The 20,985-nt window shown below is 38.3% G+C and overlaps 2 protein-coding genes across 13 annotated transcripts in view; one reads left to right on the top strand and one right to left on the bottom strand.

Annotated features, from left to right (window-relative positions):
- Positions 1-6,420, bottom strand: part of THNSL1 (threonine synthase like 1) — a 32,936-nt gene extending 26,516 nt beyond the window's left edge. The window contains exons 1-2 of one of the 3 annotated variants that reach the window (XM_063324633.1): positions 6,188-6,420; positions 4,211-4,345 (exon numbers count right to left, since the gene is read on the bottom strand). The gene's annotated coding sequence lies outside the window, so the exon portion shown is untranslated. Of the gene's footprint in view, positions 1-4,210; positions 4,346-5,067; positions 5,137-6,009; positions 6,069-6,187 lie in introns of those variants that run through there. The other 2 variants (XM_063324632.1, XM_063324630.1) reach the window with 2 other exon arrangements.
- PRTFDC1 (phosphoribosyl transferase domain containing 1) overlaps positions 5,280-20,985 on the top strand; it is a 47,924-nt gene continuing 32,218 nt past the window's right edge. For 6 of the 10 annotated variants that reach the window (XR_010069800.1, XR_010069801.1, XR_010069804.1 and 3 more), the window contains exons 1-3: positions 5,280-5,900; positions 9,832-9,938; positions 12,917-13,100. Coding sequence is in view for 3 of the 10 variants with exons in the window: in XM_063324637.1 (XP_063180707.1) it covers positions 5,619-5,900; positions 9,832-9,938; positions 12,917-13,100 (573 nt within the window). In the remaining 7 variants the exon portion in view is untranslated. Of the gene's footprint in view, positions 5,901-6,435; positions 6,658-9,831; positions 9,939-12,916; positions 13,101-15,351; positions 15,488-20,985 lie in introns of all 10 variants that reach the window. The other 4 variants (XR_010069802.1, XM_063324638.1, XR_010069805.1 and 1 more) reach the window with 2 other exon arrangements.

Below are 20,985 nucleotides of genomic sequence, written 5' to 3' on the forward strand. Positions count from 1 at the left end.
AGTTATCTGTCATGTGGATCATCTTTTTCTCTCTTTGCTTAGTGTCTGACACAATAAAATTTTTGTCTGTAAGTAGAACTCCTACGTGCTTATAATAATAATAATAAATATGATCATCTGGGGATGAATTAAGACGATGCAATAAAGGGAAGGGATTCAAGTTGTTTACTAAAAGGATCTGTGTTCCAAGAACCCTCATCTCATTTGTTTCAGCAACTGGAAAGTAGGAGTTGAAGGAAGAGAAATGAGATTTAAAGCACTTAACTTATTCCCTGGAGCAGTATGGTTTATTCATGTCTTTGTCATAGAATGTTTTTGAAATACAATGGTAAATGACTTATACCTGGCTTTTTCACTGGTACCCATTAATGCTGCATTTCTCATTTTGGGGGTTCCTGACTTCTGCAATTTGAGCCCATATGTTTTAAATATGGGAGATGGGTGTCTGAAGTTAGAATCTATGCTTTGAACCTAGACAGCACTATATAATAGTTTTGAAAGCTATCACCTCAAACTGCTCAGTCAAAATTAATTAAATTAATGTTTAATTTACTCTTGCTAGGTGAGAGCCCCCATATGGAAAACTCAGGCGACTCAATCCTCTAATTCCCAGAGCTGCTGTAAAGATAGACAAGTACCTCTAGAATTGTTCCCATATTGCTTTGAAAGACACATAAAGCTGAGGAAGCGATGTAATAATTGCCTCTTCGGAGAAAAAAAATTCAGTAGTGTTCAACATGTGGTCCCAAGCACTGCACAATGAGGAAACAACCATATTTTGCTGTTTGCTCAAGAGAATGGTCTGTTTTTTACACAAACCATAAAATTAGCAAATGGTCTAAATCCAGCATTCCAGCACTCTCAGGGAGCGGGTCATTCTGTGCAGCAAGAGAGCTTGGAGGTTGGCCAGCCATGAACATTTATGGTGCCTACGCTCCAGGAGAACTTGCTGGACGAGGTTCTGCTTTTCAATACACTTTTGTTATGGCACTGTTTATTCTAGGCAAGCTGCAAAGTACACAGAATTACATCAAAGACGGACGGAGCTATTCTCGAAAAAAAAAAAAAGTCCTTAAACTGTTACTCGATTACTTGTTTAAAACACTCAGAATTCTTTTGTTTTGCAGATTTTCCCAAATTAGCTGAAGTTTATTTAAAAAAAAGGCAAAAAGACAGATGAAGCCAAGTGAACAAATTCTTTCAAAAGAAAACAAACTCTAATAGTTAAATTCATTACATTGGGTGTGATCCACTATATATTTACAATTGCCTGACCAGTTTTCATGGCCGTATGTGATGAATTTGTCATAGGATATGATGTGAGCAGCAGTTCTTGAAAATAATGCTTTATAATTCAAACGTCAATATTTCTCAATAGCTGGTTAGGGGAAATATTTGCATAATATTAAGAGAAATAAAGTTTATTCTAGTATTAAAGGACAAAAGGAAATTTTTGTTTGGATTTGTTTCAGCTATAAAGAACTCTATTTTAATAACATGAACCTGAAAAGCAGGAAGAGTATCTTCAGGAGCCAGGAAATTGCAAAGTGAAGCTCTCGCTGCTCTAGTTTGGCACAGTGAGATTAATAACAAACAAAAATGTAGTTTTGTATTAAAGATGTTTATCATGGACCAAATAAGTCAAAGCACAGAATTCTGTCAAGCAGTGCCTAACACTGATTTAACGATCATAAAAAATTAAAAACCAGATTAACATCTTGAATGGCAGCTTTTAGCCATTTTCTTGATATCAAAGTTATCGTAGTTCATTTTCAAGGCCTAAGTCAGTCTCGTAGACTCAGTACAGGTTCCCTGTGATAGCTAAAATGCTCTGAGTTTCCCTTGTGGATCTTAGAAGCTGCAATTGCTCTAAAGCTGAACTTTGCAGTTCCCTGGGGTGCTAATTCTGCTGAAATTGAAGGTGGACAGAAGCTAGATTCCAGCTTGCAGTACCACTCCACCACCTGCTGTAGTACAGCAGTCACAAAGGAGAAGTTTAGCATCTATGCTATGGTACATCATAGCTGCCTAATTGGTTGGCTTTTCCTACGGTCCTCTTATGCTCTTGAATGTTGGGGAACGGTTTGAAAAACTGCTTCATGTTCTCCCATATTTATGAAATACTGTCTGGTAAATACGTTCTGCTGTACTCAGGGTCTTCAGCAGCCACCCTATGGACGAGGTAACTGCCTCACATAATGCGAAAGGACTCAAAATTATGGAATATATTAAAGCTGGATATGAAAAAAATTTAGAATTCCTTTCAATGCCCTAAAGTACTGTATCTGCTAGACTTTTGTTTTTAATATTCTCTTCAGTGACCATTTTACCCAAAAATCTCTTTCTCTGCAACAACTGTAGGTGTTTGCTTACCTTGTAACCACTAAGAAATGCAGGTTTATGCTTGATAAGATTGTTTACAGTTCTGCTGCTCACATAACAGCTGCAGCAACAGGCAGAACCAGAATAAGAGCTCTTACTTCATCGCCTAATTGGCAAGCCTCTACCTAGGTAAGCCATACCTCTTGAAATATTCTGGATTTTCATGCTTTTCTTGTCTATTTTTGGTGTTTACATATTAAACTGAGTTGTCAAATGTTTGTTATAACTTCTTGGGAGGAGAATACATAATGGAGTTGCAAAGACTAACAGGTAACTCCATGACAATGTTTGTCTTGGACTGCTTTCTTGATATATCCCTGCCACCAACCTTCTATTTTCAATATTTCTTTACATTAGAGTTGTGAAAGGGTGGATACTACATGTCCTGCTTTTATCAGTATCAGGATAAGAGAGGAAAAGATGCGTAACTGAAATGATAAAGTTCATTCTGTAAAGGCCCAAGATATAAATACATTCACAAGGCATTTGCATATAAGTCCTAACTCTGCTTTGTTTCTCTGTGTGTTGCCTTTCCCATCTGCTCGTTTATGTCTTTTGGCTATGTGTCCAGACCTACCCAGATTGACTTCTAAGTACGATCTACCCTATTTTCTTTGTTCTTTCCCACTTTGATCATTTCCCATGGTTGTATATCTAAAAGTGTTTATTCTTTTCCTCCTATCTTTAGTTTATAAACAAACAGCTAAACAAAGATAATAGGAAAGTTTTTCAGAATGCTTACAGTCTTTTTCACAGTTAAGACCCTGATATCATGTTTTAAATAATCATATTTTGGCCCTAATTAAAAAAGATTTTGAAAATCTATTCTAGATTCATTCATTCTATACTGGCTTATACTGTAAAAAACAATGTAAACAGTAAGTGCATATACCTCCAGAGCAAAATCCTTAGCAGCTTCATATCCATCTAGCAGCAGTACCCTCCAAACTGTACCCAGCTTAATTTATCTAGATTTCATTTACATATTCTTATTTATTGTTATTAGTGAGACATGACACTTCATTACACTTCTTAAGTGAGCCCTATAAAATTGTTGGAAGAGAAAAATACCAAAAGGAAGGCCTGACAAAATGCAGTCATCCAACCTTGACGGGAAGAACAAACATTTCCTGCTTAAGTTTTTCAGCACAATGCCAGAGGAATTTATTTTTTAGTATCTTGTTCATCTTTTCCAAATTGTTAAGCTTCTGTCTGTGGTGTTCTGTCTGTGGTGTAGTTAAAACAATCTCCTGTATTCCAGCAGTCTGATAAAGAATGTGGTTAAAAAAGACAGAAGACTGTAATAGTAACCCAACAAGTCCAAAAGGTAGAAGAAACCAGTACTCATATAGCAGTGGCAAAATTAATCTGAGATTCAGGCTGAAATCCAAATAGCTTCAGCACTATAGAGCCTAGTTCTGTGATGTTTATGCAACGGCAGCTTTATCTGTAATGTGGTGGTAAGTAAATCAGATTGCATTAGCTTTAGGCTGAATCTGGGCTTTAGAAAGGGTTCTTGCCCCCCTCTAGGCAAGAAGAATCTTCAAATCTTGAAAAGTGTTGTGGGTACAAATCAGTAGCATTTAATCCCAAATTTGGAAACATTAGCTTTTCTTTCTCAACAGTTGTACGAAAAGTTGATATGCACTGAAATGCAAAAGTATTTAGGGATTTTGCCCATTATGAAAATCTATATATTTTACGAAAATATTTTTATTTGCTTTATGTAGGCTTGTACAAATCTGTATATGCTGTTTATCAAATTCACTACTTTTTATTAAGTTTATTTTAAAGCCCTGTGAACAGAAACTATTTTTTTCCAGCATACCTCAAGTCTTCATATACAGGCATCACTTCCGAGGCAGACATATTCTGCAGTTGGTCTCTCTCACTTTGTAAACCTGGTCCTCTGTTTTGTCAGACACGTTGTCAATTGTAGCAATAGTTCTTCTAAGAGTAGTTCCTTAACCCACCAAAAAGCAAACAGATCTGGTGTTATATAAGAAACAAAGATCATCACAAGATAATTTTCAATTGCTTTAGTACTTATCCAGACTTTAATTGGTGATTCAAGTACAGAAGCCTTCTTAACACCATATTCCTAAGCTATTATCCTACCAGTTCTAATGTAAGTGCACTAACAGGATGCACCTAAAAACCAGCCCATGTTGGGCTCCAAACTCCTACTGTAGACACACCCAGGGTGTTCTCTGGATTCATCAGTTATGACTTGTGACCTACAAGTGTCAATGACTACATTCTAGAATAGAAGTGTACCAAGTTGAAATGTCTTCCTACTTGGTCAGTAACAGCCCCTTCGATCTCACTAAGCATATTTCATTATGCCCATATCTCCCCTAAAAGCAACTTTTTTTCCCCTTTACTGATTTCTAGTATAGTAACAGCAGAATTCTACCAGTTGTACATTTAACAGATAAATACCAGAAATCATAACCAACTTTCACTTTTAAGAAAGTGAAAAGCTGCAATTTTACCCACAGTGGACTGGGACGCTGTTAGCATTTTTCCCAAAAGATGGGATACAAAAAGGATAGTGCAGGTCCAAATCTGAACAGCTTATATGGGAATGTAAAGGTAGACAATGATCAGAGGAACCAAAGAGAAGAAACAAGCTCCTTCTCCTCTGTAAGGCTGTGAAAGCAAAATATTAATAATAATCTTAACAGAATTGGAAGGGGGATGGTGGAAGGCTCTGTGGCTCCTGATCTGTTTTCCTTCTACTGGACAGACAGCATGAATGACATGGCCGGGGGATGAAGGCATGAGGAAGACATAGCTTGCTCCAGCATGTAGAGAGCAGTGGGGCAGAAGGAGCTCCAGTCCAGAAGTCAGCAAGGTTAATGAACTATTGGAAATTTGCTTTCTGGCATCCTTTTTTCCTCCCTAGAGTATAATCATAAGAATATAACCTGTTAAAATGTCAGTTTAGACCACACCAGCTTAATCTTATCCACTAACTTCTTCAGCCCAGGCCTCTTGCCCAGCTCTGCCCACCATCCTGCGGGTCTCCCACCGGCACTGGCCTGTCCAGGCGCCTCCACCCCGTCCCCGGCACCAGAGGTGTCCAACAGCCCTAGCGACACCGCTGTGCCCCACACACCGCTTTCTGAACACCCGTCCCATGCCTTTACGCACAGTTTAGCTGATGCATTACAGCCTATTTCCTCATCTCTTCAGAGAGGCAATTAAACTTTGTCACGGCATTAACCAAGCTGATGACCGCCTGTTTGGCGAGGCCCGGCCGCCGGCGGGCACACCGTAGGCCCTGTTCCCTAGGGAGGCGGGGGACCGGCCCCAAACACAGGGGGGCAGCCTCCTCGGGCTCCCCGCAGCTCGCCGGGCGCCGGCCCCCCTCCGCCGGGGAGCAGCGGCGGGCGCAGCCCGGCCCCCGGCCCGGCCCCGCCCCGCCGCAGCCCCTCGGGCGGGCGCGGAGGAAGATGGCCGGGCAAGGCGGCAGCGGAGCCGAGGCGCGGAGCGGCGGAGGCCGCGGCGTTGTGGTAAATGCAAAGCGTCGCCCGGCCCGTCTCGGCCGCTCGCCCCCCCGCACCGCGTCCCCGCCGATCCTTCCCGCCCGTCCTCCGTCGCCCGCCCCTCGGCGCGGCTCACCCGGCGCTTTGTGCTTGATCCCCCGGCACCGCGCTGATCCCGCTGCCCGGCCCCCGCCCCGAGGCCGCCGCTAGCCCCCGCCTCTCCCCTCACGTCCTTCCCGCCCGCCGAGCCGCCCTGCGAGGGTCCCCGCTTGCGCCGCGCTCCCCCGACCGGCACTCGGGCCGCGTCCCCTCACCCTGCTCCGCTCCCCGCGCTTGCGTTGCCGCCTCACGCCGCAGCCCGCCCTGGGGCTGCCGGAGGTGGACGGGGACGGTGCCGGCCCCGGCGGGAGGGTGCCTGTGGGCTGCCCGGGCTAGGGGCGGGCAGGCCGGGCGGCTCCCCAGGCTTCCCCGGGCTTTTGGCTTCCACCGTGAAAACGCCGTCCTGAACGATCCCGAGCGGCGGTGTCGCCAGGTTGCCCGGGTAACTGAGATCCATCCCTAGGGCTCCCACCGAAATGCTCAGAGGCCTTTGGGGATCCGGGGGGGCTGCACAAGCTCGCCGTTGGGCTGCCCCTTGTTTTTCTGCCGTGGGAAAAAGCCCAAACTTCGGCAGTGTGTTTTGAGTACTGAAGAGGTTACGCAAAAATGAACGAATATGCTCCTTATTCTGAGGGACAAACCAGATTTTCCTGTGGAGCAGATACCCTCGCTGCCACCCCCTCAGGTACGTTCTTTACTGTGGCGTTGGGATTGTAGCCCGCTTGGAGAGCAGCCGCCAAGGCGGTGGCCCAGCCCATGCCAGCGTCCCCCCGTCCCTCTTCCGAAGAAACCCATCGCTGTCTCGGACACCACTGTGCATCAGCCACCTCCCCTGACACCTGTGGGGGTAAATGACATTTTTAAAGCGGGTGACTGTGTTTAGCACCAAAGCGACGTGAGGGTATTGCCGAGGAGGAGATGAGTGCCCATCACCGTGTTCTGCTCTCCTGATCTCATTTCTGCTGCTTGCTGCACACAAATGTGTGCATGCGCTCCCCAACCTCCCCAAAAATTAACCAAAAGTAAGGCCAGTGCAGTATGATTTAAGTTTACAAAAGGTGGACTTTCTTGATGCTTGCCCCCTTATTTTATACCAAAGCAGAATCTGGATCATTGTCGCTTTGAAGCGAGCACTGCGCTCAAACCTCAGACGTACCCACTTTGCCAGACAGCAAAGCTAGCAACGTTCTTCCAAAGGTGTTGCAATTGAGTGTCTCCAGCTTCTCTCTTACTCCTCAAGGGAATGCTTTCGGGTATTGCCATGTATTTGTATTCCTTCTTGTATACATTCACATCAAGTTTTTAAAGACCTACTGAAGAATTTCTGCTGGGCTGCTTGAACATGCCAAGCCTGAACTTTAAAAATAGCTCTTTCTTTCACCATAGGACTTTCTTTACACACTTGTGTACCATTATATTTAGTAAATATATTTATTTATCTGGTTGAATACTGTCTTTTTATTGAAACAATCACAAATATTTCCTTCATATTTTCAAGGGCTAAAGCCAGGAGTTTAATAAAAGTTGAGTTTAATTTGGGGCAGATATTTTTTATGCTTAGCTATTAAACTGAGGATAATTGCACTTTTTTTTTTTTAATTAACAAGCAGACTACTCATAAAAATTTACAGTTACTTGAAAATTATCCTATAGCATAATGCTGTGAATAGCTGTAGGATAGATGATCATAGCTAAGTCTTATTGTTGGGAAGTGCCTGTCTAAAAGAAAGAAGAATATGAAATAGGCTTATTACATTAGAAAAATAAGTAATTAGAAAGTACGTGTGAATTTAATCTTATTTGTCAAATGCCAGTGAGCACTCGTAAATGAGAACTACTATATTATTGCAAAGTGATGCAGTTTATGTTCTTTTATTCAAGAGATCCAGAAGGGCAGATAGGAGAATCAAAATTTCATCCTGATCCTGTTTCATAAAGGACTTATTGTAACCTAAGTAAAACCTATTGGCTCGCATGAATTCCAAAGTGGTTTCCATCCATTTAGTTTGATCTTCTGCATCACACCGAAAACATGCAATTTGGCGAGAATGCATAAGCAATACTGACAAAGGTTCTTAGTGGGTGTTTATAGTACTTACGCAATTTAAAGCACTATCTGAAATTGTTTCATTTTCTGTTAAAATGCTTTTGAACAAAACCATGCCAGACAGTTCATTGCTACAAAATGTTTAAAAAGTGTCAGCCACCCCTATGTACTGAAAATGAAGGTGGGAAAATAGGCTTCCCAGGCCTTCTGCAGAAGTGTTTTTGGAACAAGATTTGCCTCTAATTAAAAACCTCGCCAAAGAGGATATTTATAATCTCCCGTTTCTATGGAAATGAGGAACATAACTAAGTAACTTTTTTCTTTTGTGTAGTTTCAAGGCTTGTGTAAGTCAGGGGAAAAGCTTTTATTGATTCCAGTGACCTCCAAGTCCTGCTCTTTATGGGCAAATGTTCAATAGTAGTTACCAACAAATAACTTTTATTGATACAGAAACTAATGGGCAGAGTTAAGAAAACACGACAGTCGAGGTGTCTGTAGCTGTCAATTAATATGGAAAAAAAGGCCAATCAAACAAAAATCCATGAAGCAGAACACTGTTTCAGTACAGTGTGAGGCAGGGCTATGCCTAAATTCAGGAAGACTGGATGTGGAGGAGCAGCTCAGCATCAGATATGTTGTGTTAGCCTGGATATTTTTGAGATATTTTTTATTTCTCTACTACATGAAATCATAAGCAGAGGTTAGCTTCAGTGACAGTCCTGTAAAGGACCCTCATATATTTAGCAGAAATGCCATTAAGACGTGCACTTCACAAAGGCAAGTTTCTCACCATTTATCCTTCTACTCAAGGTTCATGTGGCCAAAGCTGTAGGAAGAAGGACGATATGTGACTTGAGGAACATGATTGTGAAGAAAACCTATTAGGTGTTGCTTTTTATCCTGAATCAATATCGAAGCAAAGCTTTGTAATGATTCCAAGATAACTTGTGAACCTGCAGGTCTTGTCTTTCATAAGGAATTGTGACAGTTGTTCATTTGGAGTTTGCTTAGTTCTTCGTCTGCTGGCTTTGCATGCTCGTAGCTTTCTGAAGGCTTTATCTGTTGGCTGATTTTTGCCCCACTTAATCTCTACTGCCACTGTATGCTGCAGGATCTCCTAATTGTTGTATTCTGATACTTATGAAACTAACATATATTAAATCTGTAAAATATTTTTTTCTGTCAATGTATGGATTTACAGACTAGCTGATAGTGACATGAGATGCAAACATTTTGTAATCACTTTGATGATTTACCTAAATTAAGAACCTCACCTTTGGCACGAAGTACAGTCTCCCACTGATTTGTACAGATACTGTCATTCATGTAGCATGTAATTTATTCTCCCTATGTGCTGTTTCATCTGTATTTATTTATTTATGTGTGACTTTAAAACCAGAAATGTACAATTTTAGTGTATGATTTTATGACTTTTAATCCCACTGCCTGAATCTTCCATTGGAGAATCCCCACTTACTGGTAATCTTACATTTGCATTTTGAGTTTGAAAGTAGTAAGAAACTTAGACTTGACACTAGTTTAGTATTAAATATTTACTCTTTCTATCTAATTGTTTGCAATTTCAGGTGAAATTTCCCAAGTTCTGGGGGGAAAAAACTGTGGCATTTGCTTTCTGAGATACACTGAGAAGCAAAATAATTAATAGGAAAAGTGAAATAGTAAATTATAACTGAAAGAGAGTATGTCATACAATTAATCCAGCCAACAGAGTGTACTAGAACGCTGATTTTATATCAGTTACATATTGTCAAACACCATGAAGTATTCTTAACAGTGCTGTTTGCTGTTCAGATTTCAGACAATTGGCCTGGATACAGTCTGGATTTGTTCACTTATCCTCAGCACTACTATGGAGATCTGGAATACGTGCTCATACCTCATGGCATTATTGTTGACAGGTATGTGTAGTTTGAATGTTACTAAATAAATTCTTTGGTCAGTAGTATTATTCTTTATTATTCTTTTTTATAAAGCTTGTCATTCACAGACAGTGTGCATATAACATTTGTCCTAAAATATTATATTAGCAATTATAAAAATACTTTTATTTATTTAATTTGGAAAGTAAAAAAAAATGCTTGAAGGTTAGGAAATGCTAGACTTGTGGGTTGCCTTTGCAACTCCCTGTCTAATTTGTTTCACCTAATTTCTGATTTGGGCACTGAATGAGGCAGGGGTTCCAAAACAAGGAAAGTGTGATCATATAGTGAAAATGGCATTGGAATGTAAATTATAAGAGAGCTGAACTGAAGATGAAAGTGCAGGTACAAAGCTTTGTATATAGTTATACTTGAATGTCCCACTTTTACTCTAATCATCCTGTGTTTTTAATTTAAAAATGAGAAAAAACTATGCTCAGTTATGTACAGCTTTGGCAACTCCCCAGTACGAATTATTAATGCTGAGTAACTTAATGGTTCCCGACTACACCATTGACTTTTGCCATTCAGCACAACCAAAGAGTGTGTCGTGGACTGTTTGGGTCCCCATGCTAGGTTTGGAGGGTGGCAGTTGGAAAGCTTGATCATCCCTCATTCCTTACCTTGTAGTAGTTCCCATGTGCTCTCAGTGTAGGCTTTTGATGGTGCTTTGGTATTTGTACAGCTCAGTGTTCATGCTCAGTTACTGTTTTGAAGTAAATCTGTTAAAAATCTTATTAAAAAGTTACAAAATGGAAATGGTAATTTTCAACAGTGTATTTATTGGGAATATCTGAATGGAATTTCATGGGACATTTTCAACCTGCAGCTTTCTACCTACCACATTTGGACAGTCAGTTGCAAGTACTGAAATTGTTGGAACTCCTTGAAAGAAGTTTGTAAACATCCATCATAAGGAAGAGTTATGACTCTTGTATTTATTTTTAAACACAAGCTTTCTTTCATTGCCTTTTCAGTTACCATTGTGTTGAATTTTTCCTCCCTTTTGTCTAGAGTCAACTGACTTTTAATTCCTCTTTTTTAAATAAGTATGTTAGAACTTCAGTTCTCATAGAATTCAATATACATTTTTTGAAGTAAGCATTGAACTCCAGTGTTGTTGTACTCCAGCAAAATGAACACCACTGTTTTTTCTTACTCCAGCTGAAAAGACTAATTCTGTTGTAACGGAATAGGATGTGGAACTGAATATATTGTGATCATGCAAAATTTTCATGTGGGAAGAAGGCTCAGCACTTGAGAAAATTCTCTTGTCAGCTGGTAGCAATTAAATACAGGTTAAAAAACTGCTATGTTTTTATTTGGAAATTAAAATTAGTACATTTTTGTCTATGCTGGAATTTTTGGAAATTTCAGTTCCTCAAACAACTTGAGGAACAAGATTAAAAAAACGAAAATCACCAGAGAAATGTTTCTTCTTAATGAGAAGCTTTCCCCATTATTCTCAGACTTGATAAAATATGATAAAAGACTAGTTTACTAATCTTCAGTAAAGTAAGTGAAAGTCTTTTAGTAATCTTCAGTCTTACATCAGTAAAAGGAATTATCTATTTCAGGTGAAACAAGATGATCTAATGATATCTTCTATTTTTCAAATCTAAAAAATATTAATTACTGCTATATGGAATTTACTTCAGCATAACAAATACAGAGATGTAAAAATGAACCGACAGCTTTTGATCATAACTGTATATTATCTGCAATTTAGAGCTTATTCTTGTCTGGCACATGCACACGTGTAGATTTCGCTATAGTTCAATGTATTTATGTAGCGGCAAATGGATTCCCATATTACAGTGGGTATAGAAAAAAATACGAAAAATGTAATCATGAAAGACATGGGATAAATTATAGGATTATTTAATAAATTGCATCCTGTCAAGAAGTCCACTCTTATTGAAACTACTAATCTAGTTCAGAGAGCTGTCAAATAAATTTCCAGTTAAATTGTTTACAGAAAATAATGCACTGAGCTTTTTTTCCTCAAAACATCAAACGACATTGTTTGGTTTTCTGTTGATGCCTGCTGCCTGCTTTACATCTAGAAATGACCTGGTACCCTCTTTTAGGTCTAGAAATGCCATCTACCGTGTTCTTTAGAAAGCAAAGCTACCTAAGATAAGCATTCGTGTTTATTATTTTTATCTTGAAAATTTATGTACTACTTATATGGCAGAAATGTGTATCTTTTGGGTTCAATCATCTGCCACATTGTGTTCTCAATGCAGAATTGTCAAAGAGAAGACAGATATGGGAACCCTGCAATTCCGGGTTCATTGAAGCATAACCTTGATTATTCTTACGTGTGTGAACTTGAACAAATCACTTAAGCTCTTTGCACTCTTCTTTTTTGCTGTAGGAAATAGTGATGATGTGCACTCTTTATAAAATTTTGATTGATGCTATATTTCTTTATAGTATTTGTGTATATCTTTATTAAAATTGTAGGGGTAGCGTCTTCAAAGCCTATCAGTATGAAATATTTCTTATAATTCTCTTTCCTATCTTTCACTGAATTTATTGTTCTTGGGTAGTAACTAACATAACAAGTTGGGGACTGTACAGGATTATTTTATATTGATGTTTACTGTGAGGTAAAACTGAAAGCTAAGTCACATTCTTTACTCCAAAGTCTCTGAAACGCTTACAAATCCAATATATATTGAGATGCTCCCTTTTCTATAGCTGGGGAATTTATGCTTTTAAGGTTAATCAGTTTGATTCATAAGCTTTGCATCTTGCATCCATCACTTTATATCTGCCTACTGTGAACTTGATCCAAACCCAGACAAGTCAAGTCAAGACCCTTAAAACATTGACTGTCAGTCAAGCCATATACTCACCGTAGGGTTTCTTTGTAACTACATGGAAAGCATATCGTCAACCTAGAGAATCTGCATCTAATGTTATTTTACCCTTATTTTTTTTTGCCCCAGGACAGAACGATTGGCCAAAGATATTATGCAAGACATTGGAGACAATGATATTGTGGTTCTCTGTGTCCTCAAAGGTGGCTACAAGTTCTGTGCTGACCTTGTGGAGCACATTAAAAATCTCAGCAGAAATTCAGAAAGGTTCATCTCCATGAAAGTTGATTTTGTTAGACTGAAAAGCTACCACGTAAGTCAACAACTTATTTATGTAGATTCTCGTTGTATGTTCATAATAAATAGTGGACTTTTGTAAATGGGAAATTTAATTCCGCCCCCCCTCCAAATTAGAAGAAAAACAGTGTGAAAAATATTTTTTTTAAAAAAACCTGTGAGGTTTTTCTTCAAAATATTTGCTTATGTCCCTTTATACTTTATGGATAGTATGAATGAGGATATGAAACATCCTCATTTGTGCCTTTTTAGCCTTCACTTTTGGACAGAAAATTATTCAAATTTCCGTCATGTAAAATGTCGGCATGTTGTTTGTTCTCAAAATCCGCAACAGTTCTGTCAAGTTTATTTCATGTTACTTCATTTTCCACCCCCGCTCCCACATAGTTTGGCATCACTGCAAGATGATAAATCCATGTCTTATTTTAAATGTTTAATGCTAAGCAAATGAAATGCTTTCATCTTCATAACATGCAGTTTACATAGTAGCAAAACATACCACTAGATGATGATAGTGTTTTATAAGAAAATGAAATAAGCCATTGAACCAAATCCAGTGTTGAAGTAAGGATCAAGACTTCCTGTTATCTTCAGAGGAAATTATGCAATAATGATTCATTTGTTTCAGTGAGGCAATGGTAGTGAGATGACCACGCTTTTTTCAGAATGCATGATTATAATTTCTATTTGCATAAGCTATACATTTATATTCCACCTTGTAGTGCATACTCCATAGTGAGGGAGCATTTCTAGAAGTAAGTTGTCCTAGAAATGTCTGAGGAAGTATACTAAATAAATGGTGTGATAATACAGTTTCTCTCTGAGCACAAATGCAACTTGCTGAGTCCGATAGTTCCCACACTGATTCTACATCCTTCACACAGACAGGGGTTGGTTGGCATTTTGCTCTGACCCCAGTGACCATAAACTTTTCCTCATTTTCACAAATATAGTCTGAATTTTTTCTGTCATGGAAGAGAAGTAGATGAGAGCCTTTTGTAGCCATTTGGTTAGGATTTGGTCCTGGGACTTCTCTTTCAAGAATTAGGTTTATGAAGGACATGTGCAATATTAATTTTATACAATTTCTAGGTATTTAGCAGTATTGTAGAACTAATTAATAAAGTAAAATATAATGTTTGTCTCACATAAAGGCACATGGAAATTATACTCAAATTTTTTTGCTGTAGTAATGATGACTTCAATAATACTGCCTGGCGAATAGTGGAATTATTTAAATTGGTTGTTATTTTGCACATGCTTTTCCTGTTGGGTTATCTCTTATCCAATATAAAGATACCCTGGTTCTAAAATTTCTTTCCTTGGTGACAAGTTAATTCTTATTAACCCTACTAATCCATAACCAATGAGTGTCAGGAGATGTATACCACAAAATGGAAATCTTAACGTCATTGCTTAGGAAATAAAATAAAAGCATGTTATGTTAAGCTGAAACTGCAATACAAATTTTGTTATGGAAGGATGCATTTATCAAGACTAAGTCCTAGATGATCCTAGCATTTAGTGGCTGTGCATATTTTGGATCTTAGCCTCCTGCTTTAGCAGGAAGGTGGTGCCTTCCCTAGAACTAGTGCTTGCATCTAGTTTTCAGAAAATAAGTATTTTTTTTTACTTGTAAGTGCTTCTGAACAGATATCATGTATTTAGAGCCTGAAGCTGTGCTTGATTTAGTGCTTGGAACAGTGCTTGATATCTGCCTGGCCTTGAGAAGCTGAATGACACTGCAGTATAAATTTGAAATGACATTAGTATTGGTAGATTCCTGCCATGAGATATGCATAAATGTAACACTGACTAAAGTACCAGTACCAGCCATCCTTTGCATTTTGAGTTATCGTTGTGTCCTGTCCAATTGCAGATTTTAGAGAATATATCCATGTCAACATAGCTGTAGTCAGAACACTTGAGGAACTCGCTGCTACTAGTTTGAGTGACTCTTTATCCCAGTCTTATATGAGACTCCCAAATCCCCCATGTCAGTTTGTTCTGTAATAACATACCTCTCACAGCATTTTACACTTCAATCAGGGGCAAATAATCACAATTTTAGAGGTAAAGCTCTACGTGAAGTCTTGGAGTGTCACCAGTTCCACTCCTTTGCTTCCCTTTGCCCTTTCTGTTCCACTTTCTATTAAGACTTATTACTGTTCTCTCTTTTTATCCCCTTTTAATTTTATAGACACTGTTCTTTTCACATTATTTATCCTGCTTCCTTTTACTAACTGTTCTTTGTTTCTCTCCTGAAGGGAGTCCTGCTGCTCTCAATATACTTCCTTCAGATATGTCTCCCTTCCCCCCTTCAGCTGTTTAAATCCAACAACTAATATCAGCTCAAACTCATGGAATTTTTGAATTGTCTTATTCCAACTTCAATACTGAAAGGTTAGTTGATTTTTAGAGGTTGTAATTTAAAGTGGGATTTCATGGTTTAATCATGTAGCAAAAATGGGCTGTAACTGTGACCCAAAGTCAGGTCTTGGCATCAGTGAAAGTACATCTTAACTGCAAAGTATCAGTGGAAAATGTTGTACTTTGATGTCTGGCATATGGACATGATTACAGGAAAAGGAGATTTACAAATATGACCAGCTTTACATGGCTGTTTGTTTTTCAAACCTGTCATCATATTCCAGAATTTCGACACTTAATTAGTATGTTAAGATCTGCTTTCATATTAAGTAGATGAAAGTTGGGCATGTAAATTCTGGTTTAGACTTCTTCATACAAATGAATTGATTTTAAAAAAAAAAGCATAGTACATTTAGATTCTCTGGATATTAATGAAATGAGTGGCTGCTTCTGTAATCAGGATGGTTTTATCTGGTTTGCAAAGTATTGACATATGTGCCTCAGCCTGGACATTTTTATGGTGGTGTCTTGTTTCATTATCTCAAATTGGCATGTCAGATTACTGAATTTAGTATATATACAGGTAATGTGGGAAAATACCATTTGGTTATTATTTTGAGAGGAAACAAAATGGAATCCAACTTAGGAAAGCATAGCCCAAAAATGATGTGGTTATACTGTTAAATTCTACAGACATCAGTATTGTTTCTTAGACCTTTAATATAACTCCTGCAACTGAAACTGGAGGTGCAGCCTTGTCTGAAAGCATATTTTTATTTCCTCTAACAATCAAACTGTATTTTTCCATTTCTTTTGGGTTTTTTTCACTAGAAAGCTAGAATGATACAGTAGAGAAAGTTAAGGAGTTTACACATGTGGACAGAAACTTACAGGCTCGGGTGTAGATCAATAAAGAAAAAAATAGGTGTGCTTAATTGTAAACAAAGTTTGTAGCTGTAAATTGAGAAATATACAACTTGCAAAGAAACATTTGATAACATTTTTATAACTCAGATTTTTAAGGCTTCTTAATCAGTAAGAATTATATTAAAAATAACTATGAAATGGAAAAGAATCATGAATGGAAAATACATGGATAGTTTTGCTCCATAGAAATACGATTTTTGGAGAATGACCTTTCTTCTAGACTTACAGGTGATACACTATACTTGTTCTCATTTTAATTTTGTGTATTTAAATGAGCTCAAAATAAGAAGATTGTTTAAATGGGGATTTGATTAAAGGCTCTATGGTGACTTTACAAGCTTTGAGCACAGCAGGGAAATTACAAGAAAGCATCAAGGGGAGTGTTAGAAAATATGATTTCATAAATAAACAGATATGGAAGTATCATGTAGACTTAAGGGTAAGAGTCAGGAAGTAGATGGAGTGGAAAATAAAATCCAATGATGGAAATTTTAGATGCAGCATCTCCGAGTTTTGAGAGGCAGAAAAGAGAAAACATACACTTTTTTGAATGAACTCAAGAGTAGTGAGGCAATAAGTATAGTGGGTAGGAACTCGCTAGGATAGTCCTTACAGTAAATTTGATGCAGGTATGGAAAGCTGCATGCCAAATTTTAGGGGAAAACAATGTATTCTGGAAACACTGACATAAGAACTGATAGAATTCAACAGCTTCTTAGATACTAAATTCTAAGACATTGGATTTTAATGTAAGTTAGGAACAGCGGAATTGACTGCAGAGATTTTTGAGTTCAAAACTGGATTAATAAAATCTAATGTGTTCAGTTTTCACCATACTAATTTTTTTCCTTAGTGATTGCTCCTCCAGAGAGAATCAGAGCTCTGAAGTTGAAAAGAGGCGAGAGTTTCAGATTGATAGAAGAATTCAAAATTATTTTCAGAAACATCATAGGTTGAAGTTAAGGATGAAAAGTAATGGAGGAAGAATTTGCAGTTGGGAACGTTGTCTAAGGAGAAAGTGACAGCAGCAGAAGAGTTAAGAAACATAAATCCAGAAATTCTTTAGTATGTTTGTGATATTGATAACTTTAGCAGATTAAAGAACTAATTAGGTAGAACGCAGGGGGAAGTACAACAGAGGAAGCAGGAAGGTGTTTTATGAGGGTGTTTACAAATTAGTGGATAGGACTGGACAAGAAATAATGTTTAAGGATGAACCAGGAGAGTGAACAAAGGAAAAGAAGGATGTGGATGTCATGAAGAGAAGGGCTGAATGGGATATGTTTTTGTAAAAAAACATAGCATGAGAACCATAGCAGAAGAGCAGAGCATTCACAAACAATAATTAGAGCTTCTCTTTGTTCAGTGTGGAAGAGATAATTTATGACAGGCCGATAAAGGTAAAGGTTGAATTAAAGCTTGAGACAGAAGAGGATGTTCTGACTCATCAAGTCTAATCCCCTACTAATAGATTCAATATCACCTAAACCTGTTCCATGGGTATGCCAAAGGTGATCTTTAAACCAAAGCTCAGTTTTGAAATGGAATTGGAAAAATTAAGTGGAGAAATAGAGGAAGTACGCAGAGTCTGTAGACTTTCTTGAGAAGTCTTCAGCAACCTGTCAGCAGAAGAGAAAGTGAATGCGTGTGAATTAAGACTTCTTTAGTAGACAAATGACAGAAGCTAAAAATTGAAAGAATCATGCTACGAGTCATTGAAACTGGTGGAGGAGGCTGGTGGAAGAGACAAAAAACACCACGTGCTTTTATTAGGCAGACCAGTGTGCTTTCTACATGCATTGCTACCCGTTCTTGTGAAATGTTTAGTATTCCCATATCGTTATCCATAGATGTCTATTTAATTCTCTCAATTACTATATTTTACAAAGTAAGTATGATAGTAAATCTCATGCTTTGGGCAAGTGACTCTCAGTGGCATAGCTTTTTTTCACTGAAAACCATGGAGAGCTAAACTAGGAGTGAGACTGATACTTTTCCTTAGGACTTCTGTGATTTCTGTGGTTATTCCTTTGTGGACTGAAGTGACAGAATACCAGTAATCTCTGTTATTTAGAAATAACACTATTATAATAAACTCTGTTATTTTGAAAAATATTTTGAATAATATTTTGAATAGCTTTGTCACCCCACCTGGAGTACTGCATCCAGCTTTGGGGCCCCCAACATAAAAGGACATTGACCTGTTAGAGGGGGTCCATGGGAAGGCTACAAAGATGATCCGAGGGCTGGAGCACCTCTCCTGTGAGGACAGGCTGAGGGAGTTGGGGTTGTTCAGCCTGGAGAAGAGAAGGCTCTGGGAAGACCTTAGAGCAGTCTTTCAATACTTAAAGGGGGCTTATAAGAATGGACTTTTTAGCAGGGCCTGTTGTGATAGAACAAGGGGTGATGGTTTTAAACTAAAAGAGGGAAGATTTAGACCAGATATAAGGAAGAAATTTTTTACCATGAGGGTGGTGAAACACTGTCCCAGGTTGCCCAGAGAGGTGGTAGATGCCCCATCCCTGGAAACATTCAAGGTCAGGTTGGATGGGCCTCTGAGCAACCTGATCTAGTTGAAGATGTCCCTGCTCATTGCAGGGGGCTTGAACTAGATGACCTTGAAAGGTCCCTTCCAACCCAAACTATTCTATGATTCTGTGATTCTATGAATTTGTGCAATGCACTTCTGAAAGAGGGGAGTATACGAATTATTGATAATCAGATTATACATTTTAGTTGTTAATTCCATTTTGAGCACAGAATATTACACAATATTGATCTGTTTTCCACATAGCGTCTGAATTGTGGATTCTAGAAATGCATTTTTCATCTTCTCATGTCAAGAAGATATTGTTGAAAATCATCCCGAAAAATATGTATGAACTTCAAAGGAACGTTGTTTGCTAGTCACTTGGAGGAAATGTCTAGAGGATTATGAGGATTGGTCAATTCATGTAATTCTTTAAAATGAATCCATTATTTATGGTTTCCAAAACATAACTAATAAAAAAACGTGACCTCTGAATTGTAATCCATGCACAATGGTTGCATTGAAGTCTGTTCACAAACAAATCCATTGATACGATCTGTTTCCTCTTCAGCCTCCAGTTGTTTGAAATATATTTACAACTGTTGGTTATTAATCTTGGCATAAACACGACCATTAGTGCTGCAAAATTCTGAAAACAAGCAACAAAACAAGCATTGTTTAGTAGAAATTTGAATGTTTTTGCTATATGAAGCCACCTCAGTAAATAGTTTTGCTAAATCGCTCTACTGTAGGAGTAAGGAACAGAGGGATTTTGTAATAAGTAAGTTGAAAGCCAGTTGGTAAATGTAGTAAAATAATTCATTTTTCTGCCGTGTAGCTTTCCTTCTCATACACCATTACTAAATACTTACATCTTAAAAAACACAACAGCATGAGGCATCAGACTATAATCAGAGTAAAGAATGGCATAAAATGTGCATTCCTGCTTTGCATAATAACCTATTCTTATTCAGTATAATTTTACTGTATGGAACTTGGGTTTTTTGAGATCAGTATGAACTTCACATCTGAAAACAATATGTTGTAATTCTGACCCTAAAAAGCAACTAACTTCAAAATAGTTTTATTTATTTAACAACACAAAATAAAGAACTAAGTGTATTGCTTGCATTTAGTGATTCACATCTATACCCAGACTCTACAACAGTGTTACAATGATTGTTTATCTCCATGCCTGTGTGTCATGAAAACACAACTTATGACCTGTTGAGAAAAATGCATGTCCTTAGATGGAAGAGAATCCACATTAGCTTTTATACTTACAGGTTTTCTTTTCGGCAGGTTGTGAGTTTCCTTTATTTTGCTTCATGCACACAGTTTAGCTGATGACCATGTCATCTACTTGATGCTGGGTAGCTGTGGAAGAATTACAAATTGGAGCCTTCCTGGTAGAATGAATTCCTATCAACTTTAAGGCCAAATTCTGCAATAGTTTCAGAGGACTGAAGTCCAAATTATCTGCAAATTATCATGCAAATAAATAGCTTCAATGTAGGCAAAATGGGGTTTGTTTATTTAATTTAGAGAGAGGTTGTGTGGGTACTAGACATTCAAAAACTAAAATATATTCTTTTAACCTTTTTCAGATGCATGGCTTGCAGTCAGCACTGTAGACAGTGAACACCTGTACAGAGAATTTTGCAGCATGATATACTTTAAAAAGCTAATGGGCAACAAAAATATGACATTAATTTAGTCCACAGAAGCTGCCAGTGTCAAGGATATAGACCTTAAAGTTGTTGCTGTTCTGAGAAATGTGTTCTAGTGATTGTAGACAGTGCTGCCAAATAGATGTCTCATGGGCAAGCTAAAGATGAGAGATTTGGGACTAAGAAATCTACTCCTAGAATTGCCAAAGGGATTTTATCTCTGTGTACTTTTCCATGTCTATGAATGGATAAAATGGCATTTGCACCCTAAACTAGTACTATCTTTTTGAGTGAAAGCTCTGTGAAATGCTCAAACCTGCTAAAACAAGTGAGTCAAAGGTCCTTTACAGTTCCAAGCCAAAGATACTCCCGATTGTTAAGCAGGCACCAACGCCATCTCTGTA

The sequence above is a fragment of the Chroicocephalus ridibundus genome, chromosome 2 (assembly GCF_963924245.1).
Source record: "Chroicocephalus ridibundus chromosome 2, bChrRid1.1, whole genome shotgun sequence".
Lineage (NCBI taxonomy): Eukaryota > Metazoa > Chordata > Aves > Charadriiformes > Laridae > Chroicocephalus > Chroicocephalus ridibundus.